General features: G+C 43.7%; 1 protein-coding gene across 8 annotated transcripts in view; it reads right to left on the reverse strand.

Moving 5' to 3' along the window:
* pcdh7b (protocadherin 7b) overlaps window positions 1–23,338 on the reverse strand; it is a 581,399-nt gene that overhangs the window by 338,784 nt on the left and 219,277 nt on the right. For 7 of the 8 annotated variants that reach the window (XM_070870566.1, XM_070870585.1, XM_070870597.1 and 4 more), the window contains exon 2: window positions 21,585–21,801. In XM_070870566.1, coding sequence (XP_070726667.1) covers window positions 21,585–21,801 — 217 coding nt within the window. Of the gene's footprint in view, window positions 1–21,112; window positions 21,263–21,584; window positions 21,802–23,338 lie in introns of those variants that run through there. The other variant, XM_070870592.1, reaches the window with a different exon arrangement.

Here is a 23,338-nt window from a genome sequence, read left to right on the forward strand (position 1 = left end):
AGGACATTTGTACAAAGAACCATTTGTAGCAGGTCCAGGAGGGACGGAGACGGAGGACAAGGACGATGTAGGGGTAGAAGGGGGTCAAAAGGTGTATCCTAAAACACGCGTGTGGAGGTAGCACGGCAGTGCGAGGGTACAACGCAAGGGAAGATATAAAGGAAGGTCTATTGACCCGAAGCGGTACGAGTGCACGGTGCCGGGACGAGACATATTGACCCAAAGCATGGCAGTACGAGTGTATGGCACCAAGGGAAGACATATCGATATAAATAACGTCCTGCACATCTAACACGAATTAAGATAGCCCCGAAGAAGATGGATAACACGGCTATTAAAAAGGCAAATAAAACCAATCATTAATTGTAACTTGCGTAACTACGTAATGCCATAAAAAAGCTGATAGTCACTATCTTAAGTGACGTGGATCCAAAAATAGAGCCAGCCAAACAATTAATAAGCTTTGTTGATAGAAGAGAAACTTTTGTGAATGTCTGTCGTTGAGTGAGAGTCCTTGTGTGATGATTTTTTTTGACTGCGGAATTAATTTTTCATGTTTCTGAAAGCCTGTTTGGAAAAATAGTGCAGCTCCACCCACTTTTCCAAACAGAGTGAATTTTTTTTTTAACCCTTTGTAGTGTTGTCCTGTATGTGGGAAGTTTTAAGACATTTTAAGTTAGAAACGCAGGTGTGGATTTATTCGGATAAGGTACAGAGCTAGGAAATGCACAAAGGATAGGTTTGTTGAGCAAAAGATAAAAAATACATTGTCCCGGTTTGGTTTTTAAAAACAAAAAGAATTTATTTGACACGCTCACTTACTTGTCGACAGAAAACACGCAATCATTGATTTCATTGGGTTGAAAGACATAAATTTAGTCTAGGATTGAGATAAAGAATGCCTTTTAAAAAAAAAGCCTGCGAGGGTCTCTCAAGGCTGCAGGCTGGGGAACTACGCTCCCATTTTCCTTTGTGTAAAACCTTGACGCGAAAGCTTCTAGCTCAGTGAAAAGAGTTTTAAATAAAGATTGGCATTACAAAATTTGAATTGGGATTTGGAGATATTAAGAGAAGGCACAGCAAAATACTGAGATGGATTCAAACTAAAAAAATATATATTAAATTAAATCTGATCTCTTTTTAAAAAAAAAGAGAAAAACAACTAAAAGGTTTGGAAACAATCTAGAAATACCTTCAGGGATCAGATCAAACTCCTGGGCGAGTGGCGAGCTATCTGCGAAGGTGTAAAAGGGACTATTGAAAAAAAGTTAAAACGGCAAGCTTTAGCAGTTTAGAAAAAAGGACATTCTAACGACCTTAAAACTGGAAAATTTGAGATAACGAAAAGCAGCCCTCAAAGCTTACGTGCAAGACTCCGTTCTAGTTATGGAGAAAAGAAAAAGATAACGGCGCAACTTTGAAAGTAAACAAATTTGAAAGGAAAAGTGTCTTCGATTGTCTGATGATTTTAAATTAACAAATTTATGGAGACACGAGCCCTCCGTGTAAAATGCAAAATCTAATTTGAAGAAAGGCGATCTGGACAAAAAAAGACGTAACGTACTAAATAGTTGCTGACAAAAAAAAAAAGGGGTGTTTGCGATGGAAAAAGAAATAACTTACTAAATACTAGTTGATATCGGCTGTGAAAAGATATTGGTTTAATGATTTTAAATTACGAGAAAGTTTCACTGCAGTTTGAAAGATTTCCAAAATGGGCGTTGTTTATCAAGAAAAGTCTCGAACAGTCTAAACAAGCAGGAGGGTTTTGAAAATAACGAGGACAAAAGATCTAAGCTATGCGAACTCAGCACAGAAAGAAAAAAACTGGGAATTAGAGAACCTTACTGAATTTTAAAATTCTTATAGAAAATGGAACTGGCACGGAAGTTTAGATTTTGTGCTGAGAGAGAAATAAAACACAAGATTTGCCCAGTGAACGGAACCGTAAGAAAATTGGAGTTTAATCTAAAATGCCGTCTTTCCTGATGAGAAGACTTTTATTATGACGGCTTTACTAATGATTTCTGCTGTTTTAATGGATTCGTAATTTCTAAGCAAGTTTTGAAGGCACAAAGACTTAAAAAAGAATTTTTCGGATGATTACACGAAGTCACGTAATGACATCAGGCCTTCTTACAAACCTGTAAAGGAGTTAATCCTTTCCATTGACAGCTGTTTTATACTGGACATTATTAATTTGGATTTCTAAATAGAATAAAAAAGACTCCCCTGACAGAGGAAATGGTGCGATAGTCATTCCAGCAGCCAAGGACTGGAGCAAGGACAGAACTTATTTTAATGCAAGGCTATGTATAGTGTATTAAGTAAGGTTGTAATGCAGCAGACTGCCGATGCCATGGGCGCCAGTAGATTCCGAGCACAGGAGCTATTTCATAGGACCAAAAGGGGAAGGGCGCAGAAATCCAACTGGATGGAATTTCAGTTCTAGAAGCTCATGCCTGGGCGGACGAAGCTGCAAATCAAGCCGCCAAATCCACCCCGCAAGAGAAACAGAAGGGTGGGAACAGAATGGGCCAAAAGGGGAGTGGGACCCCAGGATGTTTAGGAAAACAAGCGTGACACGGTAACAACACGGAGAAGCCGGTATTGATCATGCGCAGCGCAAACAAGAAGGAATACAACCTAAAAAGGGGGGCGAATGGAGTGTGGAGGAGATGACAATAAAGGTCCAGCTGGGACACCAAACACGCCCAAAGGAAGCCCTACCGCTGCCCCGACAACCACCCTGGGGACAACAACTCTTCCCAGCACAACCACGCAAGTCCCCCCCAATAAGCCCGTCCATAAAGACTGGAGCCAAAGGGGGGCTAGTAATAAAAGAATCTAAAGAAAGGATATAATTTGGGGTGCGTCAGCGACTACTTAACCTAAATCTAATGGATATCATTCTTCCTAGCATCTGTGGGAATGAAACTACCAGAACCTGACACAACGGATCCTCGAAGGCCTGGAATCCACTACCCTGAAATTTAATATCAGAAAGGGAACAGGACAAGGTCGAACAAAAAGGGGAACACTGGAAACACAAGGCACGGGTTATGCGGCAGGGGTTACGACGATGAATTCCATAGACCTGTATGCAATACGACCGGGTTAACAACTTAACGTAAATCTTGAGGGGTTTACTGAGGAGGGACATGGATAACCAAGCCCTACAAGCGCAGTTGGGAGATAGCGCGGAAGGGGAACTGTTACAAGTGGCCCATACATTACAGAATCATGTCAAGACAATAAATTTGATCCACGCAATGGGGAACGACATAAGTAAACGATTACAAGCTGAGATAGTTTGCTCCGGGTATGGGGCCTGGATTAAGTGAAGTACAACATAACTCCAGAATGGGGACATACCAGATTGGATCCCGAACAGCATACTTAACAATTGGACTCTCGATAAAAAAATGAATAACACATGCGAGGTACGAAGGAATAGTCACGCATGGGTGCTAAATTTCAGATGTATTACTGGGCGGGTGAATATGATCGGATTTGTGTTGTCCATACCACAGTATGATGTAACAAAGGGAGACCCCTTATACCAGATCGATAATATCGGTGAAGTAAGAAACCAAACTCAGTTGTGTTACCATCAGCCTGCAGACGGGTGATTAAAATTAACAATAGTACCAAAGGCATTGACATAACCGACTGCTATAAAATTAACCAAGTAGTTTTATGTCGAGGCACGCCACGAATGACGAATGATGATTGCAGATTCCACCAAATAAATGGATACATGCTGAGTATCACTCCTCTCGAACATGATTCCGAAACAATCGCTGCTCCACAAGGGAATGGAGATTTGGTGCGTGAGCACAGGAGCAGCCAACCCGACAATTAAGACCAGGGGAGGAGTCACCCTCTGTGTCATCACCAACCCTAACTTCTGTTTCAGGCCCATGGGAAAAATGGACATAAATGAATACCACATACATCCCAAGATAACGGAAATCATCCTCGGAACGGTCACGGATACCCTCTGAGAGGGGTACAAGGAGGCGGTATGGGAACCGCAAGGCACAGGACTTAAATGAGGAACAATTCCGTTTGGTGCAAGGAATCCAGAATCAAAGACGACAGTATATCCAGCTGATGGAAGAAGTAGACAACCTACAGAGAGACACTAACGCGATGCTAGCTGATCAGCTCTGGTACTCAAAGCTGTGGGACATTGGGCTTGATATTCAAATTCACCCATGGATAAGAATAATATCACATGTACTTGTAGTAATACAGGGCCTGGTTCTGATGGTCATGATGGGATTAACATGTGCACGAATTAAACAGGCCAAACGATACGTCAGGGCACGCACTATGATTAAGTTTTTGAATTTTAAGCAGTCCTACAGGAAGGACTTAACTTATATAACTCTGCGGGAAAGGTCTCAGGAGGTCCCGAAGCTTTGGAGATGGCCATCCAGGTGAACGGACCTATCTGGAACTTGCCTACAGGGAGATAGTTATCGGGAAATATAGCCAGCTTGGCATATAGCCAAGGGCCAAAAGGGAGGAATTGTAAGAGAAATTTGGCATTAGGGGTACCAGTGGGACAAGGGTTAAAGTGCTGGTTCCTGCACCGACCCATAAGGAGGTAAAAGGCCTCTCTTCGGCCTTGTACCAAGGCTTCAGGAGTTATCAATTCAATAATATTCCGACAGGATACAATGTGAGAACCTAAACAGACATTGATAAGACCTTGCGAAGAGGCTCGAGGCGGACTCACGGGCACCAAGGAGAATCAACAAATTCTGACCTAATGAAGTCATTCTAGTCACGGCCGAAGGTGGTCACGAGGGTCTTGGCCTGTCAATCCAAATTAGCACTAATAAGGTAGTCCAATTAGAGAAGTAGCACTGATAAGGTTGTTCAATTAGAGATCTAGGGGGATCTTACCAGGGAACGGAGGGGTTTTTGAAATGTATAAAAGTTGTATGATTGTGCTGTTCGGGGAGCATCTCCACTCACAGGCGGCTGTGATAAGAGGTGTTCCCGGACGTTCTTAATAAAAGATCGTTATACCTTGCCATTTGTCTCTGTCTGCTAACTCCGGGGGCTGTTACGCGGGTTGGGGCGAGCATCGACCCTCTCTATCAAGGGGCCCACTCGTGGGAGGAGAAGCCTTCCCATTTTCCCCTTACACAGTTACTCACACTTGTTCTAAACAATGCTTTTTTACTACTACAGACCTTTTATATGGATTGTTTCCCTCCCTTCTTCCTTGATGTGTATCCTTGTTACTTAATTATCTAAATAGGAATTAGTTATGCAATCCCTTGAAGTACAAGCGAGCAGCTATGACAGACATTTCACAACAAGTCACTGAAATTAGACCAAACCCAATATCAATTCTAACTTTCAGCCAAAAGGAAGAAAATAAACCTACAGCAATCTTTGATAGATATAAAAATAATTCACACAATTATATTATCATAAATAATATAATCCTTGGCTCATCATCTTTTTAACTTTGGGGGGGTCATCATCTTTTTAACTTTGGGGGGGTGATCATCTTGGAAGGTTCCTTCTTGAGCAGCTTGTTCAATTTTCTTGAAGTGGTTCCTTTAGCATGAGACTGGATCTCCTTGTCTTATTGAGGTGAATAGCAATGTACCGTTTAACTATGAAAGTGCAGTATGCTTGCTCTATAAATTAACTGGGAGCAATTTGTTTGTATTTGGAGTTGGAGCATCTAAAATGTTGTGTATTAGCACTGTCTCCTTTATCATGTAATATTGAACCAAAAAAACTGAAATTATTTCAGGCAATTCTCTCCAGTAGTTTCACTAGGTTCTTGGTTAATGGAATGAGAAAGGACCACTGCCATATCAATCCTACTCAGTCCAATAAAATATGTAATTTACAATGGACCATACAAAATTTGGGCATTAATTGGGGACAGGGCTTGGCATTACTGGGTACATAGAAACATAGAAACATAGAAAATAGGTGCAGGAGCAGGCCATTCAGCCCTTCTAGCCTGCACCGCCATTCAATGAGTTCATGGCTGAACATGAAACTTCAGTACCCCCTTCCTGCTTTCTCGCCATAACCCTTGATCCCCCGAGTAGTAAGGACTTCATCTAACTCCCTTTTTAATATATTTAGTGAATTGGCCTCAACTACTTTCTGTGGTAGAGAATTCCACAGGTTCACCACTCTCTGGGTGAAGAAGTTTCTCCTCATCTCGGTCCTAAATGGCTTACCCCTTATCCTCAGACTGTGACCCCTGGTTCTGGACTTCCCCAACATTGGGAACATTCTTCCTGCATCTAACCTGTCTAAACCCGTCAGAATTTTAAACGTTTCTATGAGGTCCCCTCTCATTCTTCTGAACTCCAGTGAATACACGCCCAGTTGATCCAGTCTTTCTTGATAGGTCAGTCCCGCCATCCCGGGAATCAGTCTGGTGAATCTTCGCTGCACTCCCTCAATAGCAAGAATGTCCTTCCTCAAGTTAGGAGACCAAAACTGTACACAATACTCCAGGTGTGGCCTCACCAAGGCCCTGTACAACTGTAGCAACACCTTCCTGCCCCTGTATTCAAATCCCCTTGCTATGAAGGCCAACATGCCATTTGCTTTCTTAACCGCCTGCTGTACCTGCATGCTAACCTTCAATGACTGATGTACCATGACACCCAGGTCTCGTTGCACCTTCCCTTTTCCTAATCTGTCACCATTCAGATAATAGTCTGTCTCTCTGTTTTTACCACCAAAGTGGATAACCTCACATTTATCCACATTATACTTCATCTGCCATGCATTTGCTCACTCACCTAACCTATCCAAGTCACTCTGCAGCCTAATAGCATCCTCCTCGCAGCTCACACTGCCACCCAACTTAGTGTCATCCGCAAATTTGGAGATACTGCATTTAATCCCCTCGTCTAAATCATTAATGTACAATGTAAACAGCTGGGGCCCCAGCACAGAACCTTGCGGTACCCCACTAGTCACTGCCTGCCATTCTGAAAAGTACCCGTTTACTCCTACTCTTTGCTTCCTATCTGACAACCAGTTCTCAATCCATGTCAGCACACTACCCCCAATCCCATGTGCTTTAACTTTGCACATTAATCTCTTGTGTGGGACCTTGTCGAAAGCCTTCTGAAAGTCCAAATATACCACATCAACTGGTTCTCCTTTGTCCACTTTACTGGAAACATCCTCAAAAAATTCCAGAAGATTTGTCAAGCATGATTTCCCTTTCACAAATCCATGCTGACTTGGACCTATCATGTCACCATTTTCCAGATGCACTGCTATGACATCCTTAATAATTGATTCCATCATTTTACCCACTACTGGTAGCTTGGGAGACAGAGGAAACTTCATTTTCTTCCATCACAGCTAAGGACTTGGGGCAGATTACAGATATCTAAACCTGCAAGAAAACATTTCACACAATACTTTGCCTTAAGTGCTTTTGCCTCACATTACATTTCATGACATGCCCAATTGTTTCGTCCCAGAAATGTACTGACTTTTCAAGTTCAGCACTGAAACTGCATCATAATGGTGACACTGGCCGTGAGAAAGCCTCTGGTTCACTTGTTTGTTTAAGGCTGATTCATTGAAATGTGGCCTTAATCATCTCTTTATATCTTGGAATTTCTAAGGAACTATTGACAAAATTTGGTCCATTGTGGGATCAAGGTCATAACTAACGTCCTTCCAAAAATGTAAATACATATTGAACCTAGACTTACAATGATGTCAGAAACATATCAAAGGTATGAATCAAAACTTACAAATCTCTATTAAACAATAAAATGAGAAACCTATGGGCTACAATGAAGTCTGTACAGAATGAAAATTGTTTCTTTGTCATGCACATAACAGTACCATCAAAAGCAATACTGCTGATGATGGCACAAAAATAAATAAAGATGTAGGGATGCTATTACATCGTGCATGAAGAGGAAGTAATGTGTGTCTGTAAAAGTCTTTTAAAGGAACATATGTCTCTGTAACTTCCCATCTGGACGAATTGCATACCTATGTATGATGGGTATAATAGTGGGTAAAGAATGACTGGTTCCATATGCTAATATTTAATGTCAGCCACACCAATCAGATTTCCAATCTGAACTGTTAACATTACTTTTGCCATTAGATTGATTTATATGAGATTTCCCCCTCCCCTCCCCTCCACCACCCAACTTCCCTGTACATACAAGTATCATAGTGAGGGGTTAAAAACCTATTCAGTTGCAATCACTTAAAATTTGGTCTGCTAAACATGGGAATTCAATTTTTAATCTGAGTTTAGAAACAGGAGAAACTAGTTTGTCAATGGCAGCTGGCAAAGTTATTATTTTGTGGCTTGATAGAAAACATCAAATTGAGGTACTGCAGGAACTAAAAACTGGTCATTTGTACAAAACATGTTCTTGTATTTGTTGCTTCAGGCAAAATAATCTATTAAAGAAAATAAACAGTCTAGTTTCTGCGAATATTGTCTGGCAAAACAATAGGCCCCAACAGGAAACTAAAAGCAGAGCCTATCATTGTGCTTTCAAGTTAATAAGTTTCAGTTATAAAAACATTTGTAATGGGATGAAACAGTTTTTGTGTTTGAAAACCCGAGGTGTACTAGGAAAGTTCAGTTCAGTTGAAATAAATTGCAGCAAGTTAGCTCATCAATTATCTGTAGATTGCAGCTTGCTTTTTTGAGACACAAAAGCAGAACTTATTTGTGCAGCTATTGTGAAATATAAAAATGGTAGTACAGGTTCAAGGATTGACAACATTTAAAAAGATGATTTAACAGCTTGCTGATGCAGAATGTATTTCTTTATTTTGTGACCAATGCACTGGTGATGATTTTTGAATGATAGTGTTATGTCGTGGTAATTAAGAGAACAGAAACATTATTTTATTATTAACAAGCAGAGACCCGCAAAACATTTGCGGTCAAATTAGTATCTTTAGGATTGCTACCAATGCCACGTGCTAGTCAGAGTAGGAATCGCAGGATAGCTCAGATGAATACGTGGCTTGAGGAGTGGTGCAGCAAGGAGGGATTCAAATTCCTGGGACATTGGAACCGGTTCTGGGGGAGGTGGGACCAATACAAACTGGACAGTCTGCACCTGGGCAGGACTGGAACCAATGTCCTAGGGGGAGTGTTTGCTAGTGCTGTTGGGGAGGGGGTTAAACTAATATGGCAGGGGATGGGAACCTATGCAGGGAGACAGAGGGAAATAAAATGGAGGCAGAAGCAAAAGATAGAAAGGAGAATAGGAGAAGTGGTGGACAGAGAAACCCAAGGCAAAAAACAAAAAGGGCCACATTACAGCAAAATTCTAAAGGGGCAAAGTGTGTTAAAAAGACAAGCCTGAAGGCTCTATGCCTCAATGCGAGGAGTATTCAGAATAAGGTGGACGAATTAACTGTGCAGACAGCAGTTAACGGATATGATGTAATTGGCATCACGGAGACATGGCTCCAGGGTGATCAAGGCTGGGAACTCAACATCCAGGGGTATTCAACATTTAGGAATAATAGGCAGAGAGGAAAAGGAGGCGGGGTGGTATTGCTGGTTAAAGAGGAAATTAATGCAATAGTAAGGAGGGACATTAGCCTGGATGATGTGGAATCGGTATGGGTGGAGCTGCGGAATACCAAAGGGCTAGTGGGAGTTGTGTACAGACCACCAAACAGTAGTAGTGAGGTTGGGGACAACATCAAACAAGAAATAAGGGATGTGTGCAATAAAGGTACAGCAGTTATCATGGGCGACTTTAATCTACATATTGATTGGGCTAACTAAACTGGTAGCAATGCGGTGGAGCAGGATTTCCTGGAGTGTATTAGGGATGGTTTTCTAGACCAATATGTCGAGGAACCAACTAGAGAGCTGGCCATCCTAGACTGGGTGATGTGTAATGAAAAGGGACTAATTAGCAATCTTGTTGTGCGAGGCCCCTTGGGGAAGAGTGACCATAATATGGTAGAATTCTTTATTAAGATGGAGAGTGATACAGTTAATTCGGAAACTAGGGTCCTGAACTTAAGGAAAGTTAACTTCGACGGTATGAGGCGTGAATTGGCTAGAATAAACTGGCAAACGATACTTAAAGGGTTGACTGTGGATAACCAATGGCAAACATTTAAAGATCACATGAATAAACTCCAGCAATTGTACATCCCTGTCTGGAGTACGGGGAAGGTGGCTCAACCGTGGCTAACAAGGGAAATTAAGGAAAGTGTTAAAACCAAGGAAGAGGCACATAAATTGGCTAGAAAAAACAACAAACCTGAGGACTGGGAGAAATTTAGAATTGAACAGAGGAGGACTAAGGGTTTAAATAAGAGGGGGGAAATAGAGTACGAGAGGAAGCTTGCAGGGAACATAAAAACTGACTGCAAAAGCTTCCATAAATATGATAAGAGAAAAAGATTAGTAAGACAAACGTAGGTCCCTTGCAGTCGGATTCAGGTGAATTTATAATGGGGAACAAGGAAATGGCAGACCAACTGAACAAATACTTTGGTTCTGTCTTCACAAGGGAAGACACAAATAACCTTCCAAATGTACTAGGGGACAGTGGGTCTAGTGAGAAGGAGGAACTGAAGGATATCCTTCTTAGGCGGGAAATTGTGTTAGGGAAATTGATGGGACTGAAGACCGATACATCCCTGGGGCTTGATAGTCTGCATCCCAGAGTACTTAAGGAAGTGGCGCTAGAAATAGTGGATGCATTGGTTATCATTTTCCAACAGTCTATCAACTCTGGATCAGTTCCTATGGACTTGAGGGTAGCTAATGTAACACCACTTTTTAAAAAAGGAGGGAGAGAGAAAACGGGTAATTGTAGACCGGTTAGCCTGACATCAGTAGTGGGGGAAATGTTGGAATCAATCATTAAGGATGAAATAGCAGCACATTTGGAAAGCAGTGACAAGATCGATCCAAGTCAGCATGGATTTATAAAAGGAAAATTATGCTTGACGAATTTTCTGGAATTTTTTGAGGATGTAACTAGCAGAGTGGACAAGGGAGAACCAGTAGATGTGGTGTATTTGGACTTTGAAAAGACTTTTGACAAGGTCCCGCACAAGAGATTGGTGTGCAAAATCAAAGCGCATGGTATTGGAGGTAATGTACTGATGCGGATAGAGAACTGGTTGGCAGACAGGAAGCAGAGAGTCGGGATAAACGGCAGGCAGAATGGCAGGCAGTGACTAGTGGAGTGCCGCAGGGCTCAGTGCTGGGACCCCAGCTCTTTACAATATACATTAACGATATAGATGAAGGAATTGAGTGCAATATCTCCAAGTTTGCAGGTGACACTAAACTGGGTGGCAGTGTGAGCTGTGAGGAGGAGGCTAAGAGGCTGCAGGGTGACTTGGATAGGTTAGGTGAGTGGGCAAATGCATGACAGATGCAGTATAATGTGGATAATTGTGAGGTTATCCATTTTGGGGGCAAAAATACGAAGGCAGAATATTATCTGAATGGCGGCAGATTAGGAAAAGGGGAGGTGCAACGAGACCTGGGTGTCATGGTACATCAGTCATTGAAAGTTGGCATGCAGGTACAGCAGAAGGTGAAGAAGGCAAATGGTATGTTGGCCTTCATAGCTAGGGAATTGAGTATAGGAGCAGGGAAGTCTTACTGCAGTTGTACAGAGCCATTGGGCCCAAGTATCGGGCCGTGCCTAAAACGGCGCTGCCCGGAACTGGACGCCCATTTTTCACGCCAGAAAGTGCGCCTAAAAAAATCTTACCTATTCTCCGGCTCCCTGCAGGACTTCTGCAGCTGGGCGCAGCGCAGCACGAGCTGTTGGGGGCGGAGCCAGGTCCCTGCGCTGTAAACAGTGCCGGGACCTCTGCACATGCACGCTACAGTGGGCGCGCATGTGCAGTAGCTCCAGGCGCCCAAAACTGGGAGGGGCCCGAAGCACGCAGCCCCTAGCCCTGGCCGAATGGCCTCACTGAGACTGCGTGAATAAGGCTCCTCCCACCCGACCCGACCCCCGCTCCCCTCCCCCCGGCGACCCGACCTCCGCTGCCCCCCCCCCCGGACCTCCGCCACTCTCTTCCCGCGCCACCGGACCTCCGCGACTTTCTCACCTCCTCCCCGACTCTTCCCCCCGCCCCCCCCCCCGACTTCTGGGACTCTCTCCCCTCCACCCCGCCCCCCCCAGACCTCCGCGACTCTCTCTCCCCCCCACCCACCCCCGGACCTCTGCGACCCCCCCCCCCCCCCCCGAGACCTGACGCCACCTACCTGTAAATCCAGCCCGAGGTCTTGGGCCCGGCCATTCAGCCTCCTTCTCTCCCTCCCCCCCTCCTCTCTTCTTCCCTCCCTTCCTCCCTCCTCTCTCCTTCCCTCCCTCCTCTCTCCTTCCCTCCCTTCCCTCCCTCCTCTCTCCTTCCCTCCCTCCCTCCCTCCCCTCTCCTTCCCTCCCTCCCTCCCTCCTCTCTCCTTCCCTCCCTCCTCTCTCCTTCCCTCCCTCCCTCCTCTCCTTCCCTCCCTCCATCCTCTCTCCTTCCTTCCCTCCCTCCTCTCCCTCCTCATTCCCTCCCTCCTCTCTCCTTCCCACCCTCCCTCCCTCCTCTCTCCTTCTCTCCCTCCTCTCTCCTTCCCACCCTTCCTCCCTCCTCTCTTCTTCCCACCCTCCCTCCCTCCTCTCTCCTTCCCACCCTCCCTCCTTCCTCTCTCCTTCCCACCCACCCTCCCTCCTCTCTCCTTCTCCCCTCCCTCCTCTCTCCTTCCCTCCTCCCTCCCTCCTCTCTCCTTCCCTCCTCCCTCCCTCCTCTCTCCCTCCCTCCCTCCTCTCTCCTTCCTCCCTCCCTCCCTACATCCTCTCTCCTTCCCTCCCTACATCCTCTCTCCCTTCTCCCCCTCTCCCCCTCTCACCCCCCTTCTCCCCCTCTCCTCCCCCTTCTCACCCTCCCCCCCACCCCTTCTCCCTCTCTCCTTCCCTCCCTCCCTCCTCTCTCCTTCCCTCTCTCCATCCTCTCTCCTTCCTTCCCTCCCTCCTCTCCCTCCCTCCTCTCTCCTTCCCTCATCTCCCTCCCTCCTCTATCCTTCCCTCCCTCCTCTCCCTCCCTCCCTCCTCTCTCCTTCCCACCCTCCTCTCTCCTTCCCATCCTCCCCTCCCTCCCTCCTTCTCTCCTTCCCTGCCTCCTCTCCTTCCCTCCCTCCCTCCTCTCTCCTTCCCTCCCTCCCTTCTCCCTCCTTCCCTCCCTCCCTTCTCCCTCCTCTCTCCTCCCTCCTCTCTCCTTCCTCCCTCCCTCCATCCTCTCTCCTTCCCTCCCTACATCCTCTCTCCCTTCTCTCCCTCTCCTCCCCCTTCTCCCCCTCCCCTCCTCCCCCTCCCTGCTCCCTCTCTCCTTCCCTCCTCCTCCTCTCTCCTTCCCTCCCTCCTCGCCCCTTCCCCCCCTTCCCCCCTCCTCCCCGACCCCTTCTCCCCCTTCCCCCCACCCCTTCTCCCCCTCCCCCTCTTCTCCGCCCCCCACCTCCCTTCTCTCCCCCCACCTCCCTTCTTCCCCGCCCCACCTCCCTTCTCCCCCCCACTGCCCCACCTCCCTTCTCCCCCTCCCCTTGCTGTCAGAAACACAGACACTGACAGAGAGTGAGAGACACACAAACAGACAGACAGATAGAGACACTGACAGAGACACACTGGGGGGACCGTCCCAGCATGCTGTTGGAGGACTCCCGGTGCTGCAGTCGGTAAGTAGAAAATTTTTTATTTATTGATTTTTTAATTTTTTTTAATTTTTTATTAATCTTTTTTGATTGATTTATTGTTTGATTTATTGATGTATTTATGATTTATTATTGATGATGGCTCTTTATTTGTAAAACTGAAGTGTTTAATGTTTGTAAACTTCCCTTTAAACCCCCGCCCCTCCATTCCCTACGCCTAATTTGTAACCTGCGCCTGATTTTCTCAAGTGCAGACAAGGTTTTTTCGAACGTACAAAAATCTTCACTTACTCCATTCTAAGTTAGTTTGAAGTAAGTTTTCACTGCCTAAACTTTGAATAAGTGGCCGGACACGCCCCCTTTTGAAAAAAAAATTCTGTTCCAAAGTGAAATTGTTCTAACTGACTAGAACTGGAGCAAACTAAATGCCGAGAATTCAAATTTCTAAGATACTCCATTCTAAACCAGTTGCTCCAAAAAAATAGAAGCAACTCAGGCCGAAACTTGGCCCTTTAGTGAGGCCTCGCCTGGAATATTGTGTTGAATTTTAGTCTCCTAATCTGCGGAAGGACGTTCTTGCTATTGAGGGAGTGCAGCGAAGGTTTACCAGGCTGATTCCCGGGATGGCTGGACTGTCATATGAGGAGAGGCTAGATCAACTGGGCCTTTATTCACTGGAGTTTAGAAGGATGAGAGAGGATCTCATAGAAATGTATAAGATTCTGACGGGACTGGACAAGTTAGATGCAGGAAAAATGTTTCCGATGTTGGGGAAGTCCAGAACCAGAGGACATAGTCTTAGGATAAGGGGTAGGCCATTTAGGACTGAGATGAGGAGAAACTTCTTCACTCAGAGAGTTATTAACCTGTGGAATTCCCTGTCGCAGAGAGTTGTTGATGCCAGTTCATTGGATATATTCAAGAGGGAGTTAGATATGAGCCTTACGGCTAAGGGGATCAAGGGGTATGGAGAGAAAGTGGGAAAGGTGTATGAGAGAGTGATCAGCCATGATCTTATTGAATGGCGGTGCAGGCTCGAAGGGCCGAATGGCCTACTCCTGCACCTATTTTCTATGTTTCTATGTTTATTGCAACAGTACTTGTTTCAACAGTTATAATCTTCTTTGTCTATAGAATCAATGCTGATGTCGACCCTCCCTCTCTCCCTCTCCCCCTCCCTCCCTCTCATCCTCCCTCTCCTTCCCCTCCCTCTCTCTCTCCCCCTCCCACCCCCACTCCCTTTCATCCTCCTTCCCTGCCTCTCACACCCTCTCTCTCCCTCCCATCCTCTCTCCTCCCCTCTCTCCCCTTCCCCTCTCTCTCTCATTTCTGCCGCTCCCACCACGCGCTCTTCTCGGCCCCGCAGTAATGCCCGGGAAGTCCTGCCCTCCCATGCCCGTGCCCATTGACCCCGCCACATCCACTGCTGCCTTTTCATTGGCAAAGACCCATCACTCCCCGCCCTGATTGGTTACGAGGCCAGGTGGGTCTTGATCAACCATTGGTCGGTACAACTGTCACTGCCATGTGCTCCCTGGCCCTAGCCCCTCCCCAGGACGGACAGAACCCAGGACAGACAAAAACTGACTATTATTATTATAATAGAAGATAGATGTGATGTGGTACTTAAATTAGTACTTAATTAAATATCACCAATAAATAAACAAATGAAGAGACAACTAGCTCTTTGGATTCAATTTAAAAGAATGCAAATTACACTGCACAATTAATTATACTTAAATAAAGCAATTTGTGGTTGTGGTAACAAGATATTACAAAGCAATAGCAATCTTGTTTTAACAATATTGTTAGCAATTGGTTTTATGCAGACTGTATTAAAATATTGGTATTTTGAATTTACTGCTTATGAAGCTGATTATAAATGCTTCATTTTGCATATATAATATTGAGTCTTCGGCAGAAAGTTGTTCTTGGGATGAGAGGGTTGTCCTATGAGGAGCGATTGAGTAGAATGGACCTGTATTCCCCAGAATTTCGAAGAATGAGAGGTGATCTCATTGAAACATATACATTTCTTAGAGGGCTTGATCGAGTCGATGCTGAGAGGCTGTTTCCCCTGGCTGGGGAATCTACAATTAGGGGTCACAGTCTCAGAATAAGGAGTTGGCCACCTAGGACTGAGATGTTAAGAAATTTCTTCAGTTAGAGGGTTGTGAATCTTTGGAATTCTCTACCCCAGAGGGCTGTGGATGCTCAGTTGTTGAGTATATTCAAGACCGCGATCAATAGATTTTTGGACACTAAGTGAATCAAGGGATATGGGAATAGGGTGGGAAAGTGGAATTGTGGTAGAAAATTAGCCATGACCTTATCAAGTGGAAGAGCAGGCTTGAGGGGCCGTATGACCTACTCCTGCTCCGATTTCTTATGCTCTTATTGCCAGTTCTCTGCATCAAATGGTTTGTGACCAAGTCTTGTTTTAAGGACAAAGTTCATTGTTATTTTCCTCGTATTCTTGTAGAGCCTCATTTTAGCTGGCTAATAGCCGTGTGTTCTTTCACATCTACCTCTTTTAAAAGCAGGCTAAAAGGATAGTGAACATCTTAAAAGTAAAATGCATTTGTTTTGGAGTTCTCTTCCAATCCTACATTATCCAGCGTATTGATTTTTTCAACAACATTATGTAGAATTTTTTTTCCATAGAGATCAGCAGTAAACCTCCACAGAGGAGTGGAAGAATCTATGGTATTTATACCAATTATCCTGCAAGTTAACCATTTTCTTTCACTACTTATAGCAGCCACTCCAATTTGCTACTTTTAAGGTAATTTTTTTGCATTATGCTTAGCTGAATTTGATTTTCTTTATATCTCACTAAATTCCTGCCAGGTTAAAGCTCAAATATCTGCCTTTCTCTTTTACTCCATTACCTTGAGCAAACAAAGAGGAGCCATCAGCAGCGTTGACTCAGTGACACATATGGCAAGTGAAACTTTGGCCGCGATTTCGCCACATGCGGCGAGATTAGTGCGGCCAGGGTTGGTGGCGACTCGACTCTCGTTCCCGGAAGAGAACCTCACTGCGTGCTGTGACTCCCTCCATAAGCATCTGGAGGGAGTGATGAGCGAGCCTGGGTGCAGCCGTACACCTCTGTGCAGTGCATGTCAGTGTTTGCAACAGCTTAGTGCTGCAGAACACTGACAGAAGAACTGTCAAAAGCAATGTGGGCATGGTCCCTTTAAGGAAACCGGCTGATGATGCATCATCAAATGACATCATCAGACCGGCGGCTTCTTAATTGGCCAGGAAGCCTGCAGGGCGGGCTTAACAAGCACAATCATTGGAAGAGCCCGCCCTCTATTGCGAATCTTCCAATGATTGTGCTTGTTAAGCCCACCCTGTGGGCTTCTTGACCAATTAAAAGGAAGCCGGTCTGAGGATGTCATTTGATGATGCGTCATCAACCGGTTTCCTTCAAGGGACCATGCCCACATTGCTTTTGGCAGTTCTTCTGTCAGTGCTCTGCAGCACTGAGCTACTGCAAACACTGACATGCACTGCACAGGGGTGCACAGCTGCACCCAGGCTCGCCCATCACTCCCTCCAGATGCTTATGGAGGGAGTCACAGCACGCAGGGAGATTCTCTTCCCTTCCCATGGGGGGAAGGGACCTCCCCAGAACACGAATGCAGCCTAGTTGCAAACTGCACAGGAGGGCACAAGCATGGATGTCGTCAGGCGGATCTGATTGCAGTGGGGCAAACCTTTCAATGATCACAGTAAATCATGAAATATTACTGTAAAGCCACACTCAATTTCATCCTGCTGTGCTAGTCATCACATCTCCATCACTCTGCCTTCCCTACTCTATCCTTGCGCATCTTTACTGACAGCAACGTATCTTGCACCTCCACCCATCCCTCTCTTTCTATGTACATTATCACTTCCCCAATTCACTCGCCACCCCTCACACTCACCCTCATCCTTGCATAATTTGGCCTTGAACACTCACTTGCTTTGATCAAAAAATTCAAATCTTCAATGCAAACATTCTGTTTGGTACCTTAGTGTCAAGATAGAATTTGATCTTTGACTCTTTTTGATGGGTAAGGAAAAAATTACCATTCTATAATAGTACCTCTTATCTGCTTCTCAGTACAGGTGAAGGAAGCTTCTACAATGTAAGCGGTTACGTATTCAGTTCTCATGAGCTATAGGAGAGATAATGTTATTCTCTTTATGGGGTCAACTGATATTGCAATTAAACTGCAGGAACCAGTTTAATATAATTACGTTCTTTGAGTACAATGGGTAGCAACAAGTAATAGTTCCCGTTTGCAATATTTGTCTGTTAAAACAAAGATGAGCTCTGCATGTTTCTATGCGTGTAGACAGACTATCTTGTCAGCCCTTTTGCTGCCATTAAACACTTAAAATTGGTAAAAAAAAACTGTCTGCGAGTTTTTGTTTTGCATTGGTTGTGTAGGTGAAATGTCATGAGACAAGCTCCTTGAGGAGTTCTTGCAGTACTTCTATTAAATCAGTCCTTGAAACACATTTATTACAGATTCTGTGTTGGTGCAACGTCAAACAACACAAATTCTGCAGTACAACTGGCCCAAAAGGAAATGTTGGTGATTATCAGCAGCAGGAAGGATAATATTTCTTCCTCCAAATTCCAAGCAGTTTTAGGTAGATACATAAGTGGTGAGTTCCAGTCTCATTTTCAATAATAGCTGCCTGGCTTGAATGGCAAAGTCACTTACATCATTCCAAAGTCTAGTTTATGTGCTTTAAATACAGGTCTCAGCACTTCTAATTCTGACATTTGCATACACAAGGTGACAGGCTATTAAGTAACACTGTCATTTTAGCATCTTTGTTTGGCTCCCAAAAATAGATGAAATTCTGTACTCGGTCACATAACGTCATCTAAATAAGGAACAATATTTCTTGGGACTCAGATATCTGGACTCAAAGTAATATCCTGTTCTTAGTTTTGCTGACAGGGAGAAATGTTGTTCTGTAATCTAGCTAGAAAAATGTGCAATGAACATCTGCAAGGTTGATGCAGGCTGCATGAGTAGCAGGTGCTGAGAGATTAACAAGTGCATATAATTCAATGTTTCAGAATTCGATCGGCTCTTCTTCGGTTGGTCATTAATAAATTATGAATGTGACTGGAACATGCTCAATGGACCCCACTCCTTATTCCTCTATGTATTATTCACATAGGTTCTTTAGGGGTTCTGGACAGAGTACATCGAGAAAAACTGTTCCCATTGGCAGAAGGGTCGAGAACCCGAGGACACAGATTTAAGGTGATTGGCAAAAGAACTGAAGGCAACATAAGAAAAAACTTTTTTACACAGCGAGTGGTTAGGATCTGGAACGCACTGCCTGTGGTGGAGGCAGACTCAATCACTGCTTTCAAAGATAAGTTGGATAGGTACCTGAAAGAAAACATTTTGCAGGTCGACAGGGAAAGGGTGGGGGAGTGGGACTAGCTGAGGTGCTCTTGCAGAGAGCCGGTATGGGCTGAATGGCCTTTTTCCATGCTGTAACAATTCTATGATTCTAATTCTATGATGGAAATGAGATTTCGATTTTAAGAGCCACCGTTTATATTTTACCCTGAGGTGCAATTCTCTGCTATTGCAATGCATTCCATTTACTAGGCTGATTGAGCCCGAACAAAACTGACTAGCAAATTGGAGTGTCAGACAGCTTATTTGATAAAATAATAGAAAATAGTCGAGTAAAACATTAGGCAAAGGTTGAAATACGATATACCAGAGGAAATAATAGCATGGAAATTATGCTGTGCGATTTTATTGTGCAAGCACTTAACACTTTTACATCAAATTCCTCTGTCCACTACTTTAGAAGAGATATTAAACCTTTTCATTCCGTGCTTCATTTTAAATGGGTTAACTCCTCCATTTAAAATAGCGAGCAAAGGAATTTGATACAAACGAGTTAAGTATAAGATAATTTCCAGGCCAAGGTAACTAAAACATCTGCTGCAGAGGCCACTGGGGTAAAGAGGGAGAAGAGGATTATAAATAGCATTGACTATGGCAGCTTTCTATTGTTCAGAAAATAACTTTTTTTCCCCATAAAGAATAATACAGTTTTCAGAGGAGTTCTGCAAAGGAAGGAAAATTGCTTTTTAGGGAAAAGGCATTTTCCCTCTACAAAACAACTGGCACATACATAATAAAATTAAGTCTCTGGTATTTTCATAATAATGAAATATGTATCTGAGAGCAAGACAACAGCAGCAGCAGAATCGGTCTTTTTTATTTCATGTAATTAATCCTAATGCTCAGCTTAGTGGAAGCTCTGACCATAGAGTTTCAGTAACTGCTGACAGCTGCAACCTGGCTTGTTTATGCACGGCATAGATGCTTGCCTCCTGGCATACTGATTGATTTAACTTTCTTTAGCATCAATATATCTTTAAACAAGGGCATAAATGATTACTCAGGTCAGTTCTCTTACACAGCAAAATATATCCTGTTGGCCAAACAGTGACTTGAACTTAATTTCACCAGCAGTGCTTCTTGTGAAGGCCAGAAAAAGGACTTCCAATGGTAATGCAGCACGTAACATACATTTTCCAGAAATCCTTGGGTAGTCTAGCTATAATATACTAGATAGCTCACAGGTCAGTTGTTAATGTGAGAATTATTTTCCTCCAGTAGTGAATAACCTTTAAATATTTATTTAACAACACAGCTTAAATCATATTTGATAGAACAATAAAAGCTGAAGAGAACGTTATAAGGCAGTACCACAATTGAAGAGGCAGATAAAACAATAGTTAAAGGCTATTAAGGTACCCCAGCTAGAAGTGCACATGTGCATTCATCATGTGAGAACAAACTTGTGCTTGGTTGTATTAGATAATGTGGTCAAATAGCCTGCCGACACAGGGTAGATTTTAGCCGAAAACGACTTACCACCCAATTTACGATGGGTACTCCAGCCACCGCCATCCTTAAAGGACCATCTATTGTGCGGCTGAAGCACCTGCCTGTTTCGAGGATAGATCCTTTCAATATGCAAATCATGGTCGTATGACATACATAGGGCCCTGATTAAAATGTTGACAGACAACTGAGAGGGAGCATGCGGCACTCACCTCCACCTAGATTTACTGGGCAGTGCAGCAGAAGAGGCACCAAATAAATGTAAAACTATTTTTGTGGAGCTAGAAGAATCAGGAGTGCTCCTTTAGGTTCCACAAGAATAATATGGGTCTCTGCTGCCCTGAGTTGCCCCTCCGCAATCACCCCCCACCCCCACAACCTATTATCCTGTCTGCCACGTGAGCCTCTGGACCGCCCAATATTGCACCAGTCCAAAGCTAGCAAGCTTCAATGGGGCGCCCACAGTTTGCCAGTAGCATGGTAATGAGGCCCAGCCCTCAAAATGGTACAGGCCTCCCACTGACAGGATTAGGTAGCTGACTGGTACATTCCATCAGTCGGCTGTCCGATAGTCACCCCTCATTGTCCAGAGTCACACATGAATAATGACCACATGAGCAAGGCAGCAGAGTTCAACCAGTGTCTGTAGACACATTTTGCACCAAAGAGTCAATACCTTTAGGAGAGAAAGGGAAAAGAAAATTGGTGGGAAAAATTGAGATAGAAAAATTAAAATTAAAATAAAACTGTTTCCAGATCAACAGCTGCATAAAATGCATGTGTCGATTCTGCAAGAGTAAATTGTTGATTTGATGTGGAAGCAGTAATTCTATTTTATTCATGGAGAAATATAAATGCATTCAGTTTAAAAAATGTTTTATGCTGTCTGTACTTTGAATTCTGCATTAAGTGCTCATGTTATTATCTGTGAAAACTAGGCTCAAGCATTAATATTAATGCAATTAGTGGTTTAGCGAAAAGTGGTTTTATGACCTTACCATTTTCCATATGCTCTGCCTCACCAACGCTGCCATCAGGTGTGGTCCTCTCATAGTTGTCTTCCGGAAGTGGGAGCGAGCCTAGTCTTGGTCCTGATGAACTCTTGCTGCTGGGAGTTTCCGATTCCTCCAAGCCGCTGTCATAACAGCTCTGTAAGGACCCCTGATGTGGATCCTGAGGCTGACTCACCACAGAGAAAGTCACTCGACGGAAAGGCTAGAAGAAACATGATTGTAAGTGTCATAGCTGTATTTACAAAATCAAATCCACAATGTAAATCTAAATGTTCTATAGTGAATAAAATGGAGCCCTGCTGAAACACTGAATGAACATGCTCAATTGTTATAGTCGAGCAGTGAATGTCACCACAGGTAGAACATCTGAAATCCGGAATCCTCGGGACTGAATCCATGCCGATTTTTGTTTCTTTCCAGATTTCAGACAAGAAAATCAATAGTCTGAAATCTGGAATCATCGACCAAATCCGTGCCGAGTTTTGAGCGGCGAGGTCCAAAATCTAGCAAAACCCAAAATCCGGCACGGATTCGGTTATCGAGGATTCCGGATTTCAGACATGATTTTCTTGTCTGAAATCCGGAATCCTCAACCGGATGCATGCCAGATTTTGGGTTTTGCCTCCAAAATGTCAATTTTTCGGACAATAATTCCGGATTCCGGACAACTCCATCAGTTATGCGCAAAATGTACAGTTTTTAATAATTCCGGTTTTCGGAGTTCCAGATTCGGGACATTGCACCTTTGTAACGGGACATTTGTAACAGCTCCTTCTATAAAAATTATTTTGTCACAAGAGCCATTCCCAACGTATAGCTATTCATAATCTGACACAATAATTAATTTTGATTATTTCACTTGTCTGTTGTTACATTCATGTTCTAGCAGTTTCTCTTCAATCATTCTATATTTTGAAGACAACTTCACAATAGTACCTTCGGTGTATAGCTTTTTTCTGGTGCATTACTAGCTAGTCCCACCATATAATATTCACTTAATTCTCTTAACCTTCTCAATTCAGATGACACAAAAGGGCTGATTTTAACTTTCAGTGGCAAACAATGAGCAGCTGCAGATCATCCGCCCGTTATACAAGCCGCCCAATATTCCTCACCATCACTGAAAGTTAAAATCAGCGCACTGATTGGTGACATGTAATGGTACTTCTTATAGAAAAAAATGAATAAAACATTTTAATATGGCTTATATTTTTGTGGATAGCTAATTTTAGTTATTTGAGTAAATTTCAAAATTTACAGATAATTCAACTAGGCCATGTGACAAGACTGTTTATGATAATAGCTTAAAGTATTTTAATCATGGCTGTGTAGTTCTTTATCTTTCTGTGTCTTTTCTTCCTTATACAATATAACTGTTTTTAAAACCCAAACTTAGCTCCCCTAATCACTATTTTATGATTTGCCTCACCACCTTTTCTCAACTTTGGTGGTGTTCTGAATAATGGACTTTAGCCCTTAACCTAGATTTCTAAGTAGCAAATCTATTAGAATTTGGAGCAGTGGTCCATTTTAGTCTCATTTCACAAATTGATCCAAACCCACCATACATGGACCTTCTATTGTACAAATTGACAGCACCTTTGGTGAATATATTGGCCCAAAAATTGAGGTCGGAGGCTTCTTGCGGGCAGAGGTCTCCAACCAAAGTTTTTTTCCCGAAAGTACCTGATGGTCCCAGAAGACACATACTTATGGTCCAAGGCCTAACTGCGCAGCCC

The sequence above is a fragment of the Pristiophorus japonicus genome, chromosome 2 (genome assembly GCF_044704955.1).
Source record: "Pristiophorus japonicus isolate sPriJap1 chromosome 2, sPriJap1.hap1, whole genome shotgun sequence".
NCBI classification, from domain to species: domain Eukaryota; kingdom Metazoa; phylum Chordata; class Chondrichthyes; family Pristiophoridae; genus Pristiophorus; species Pristiophorus japonicus.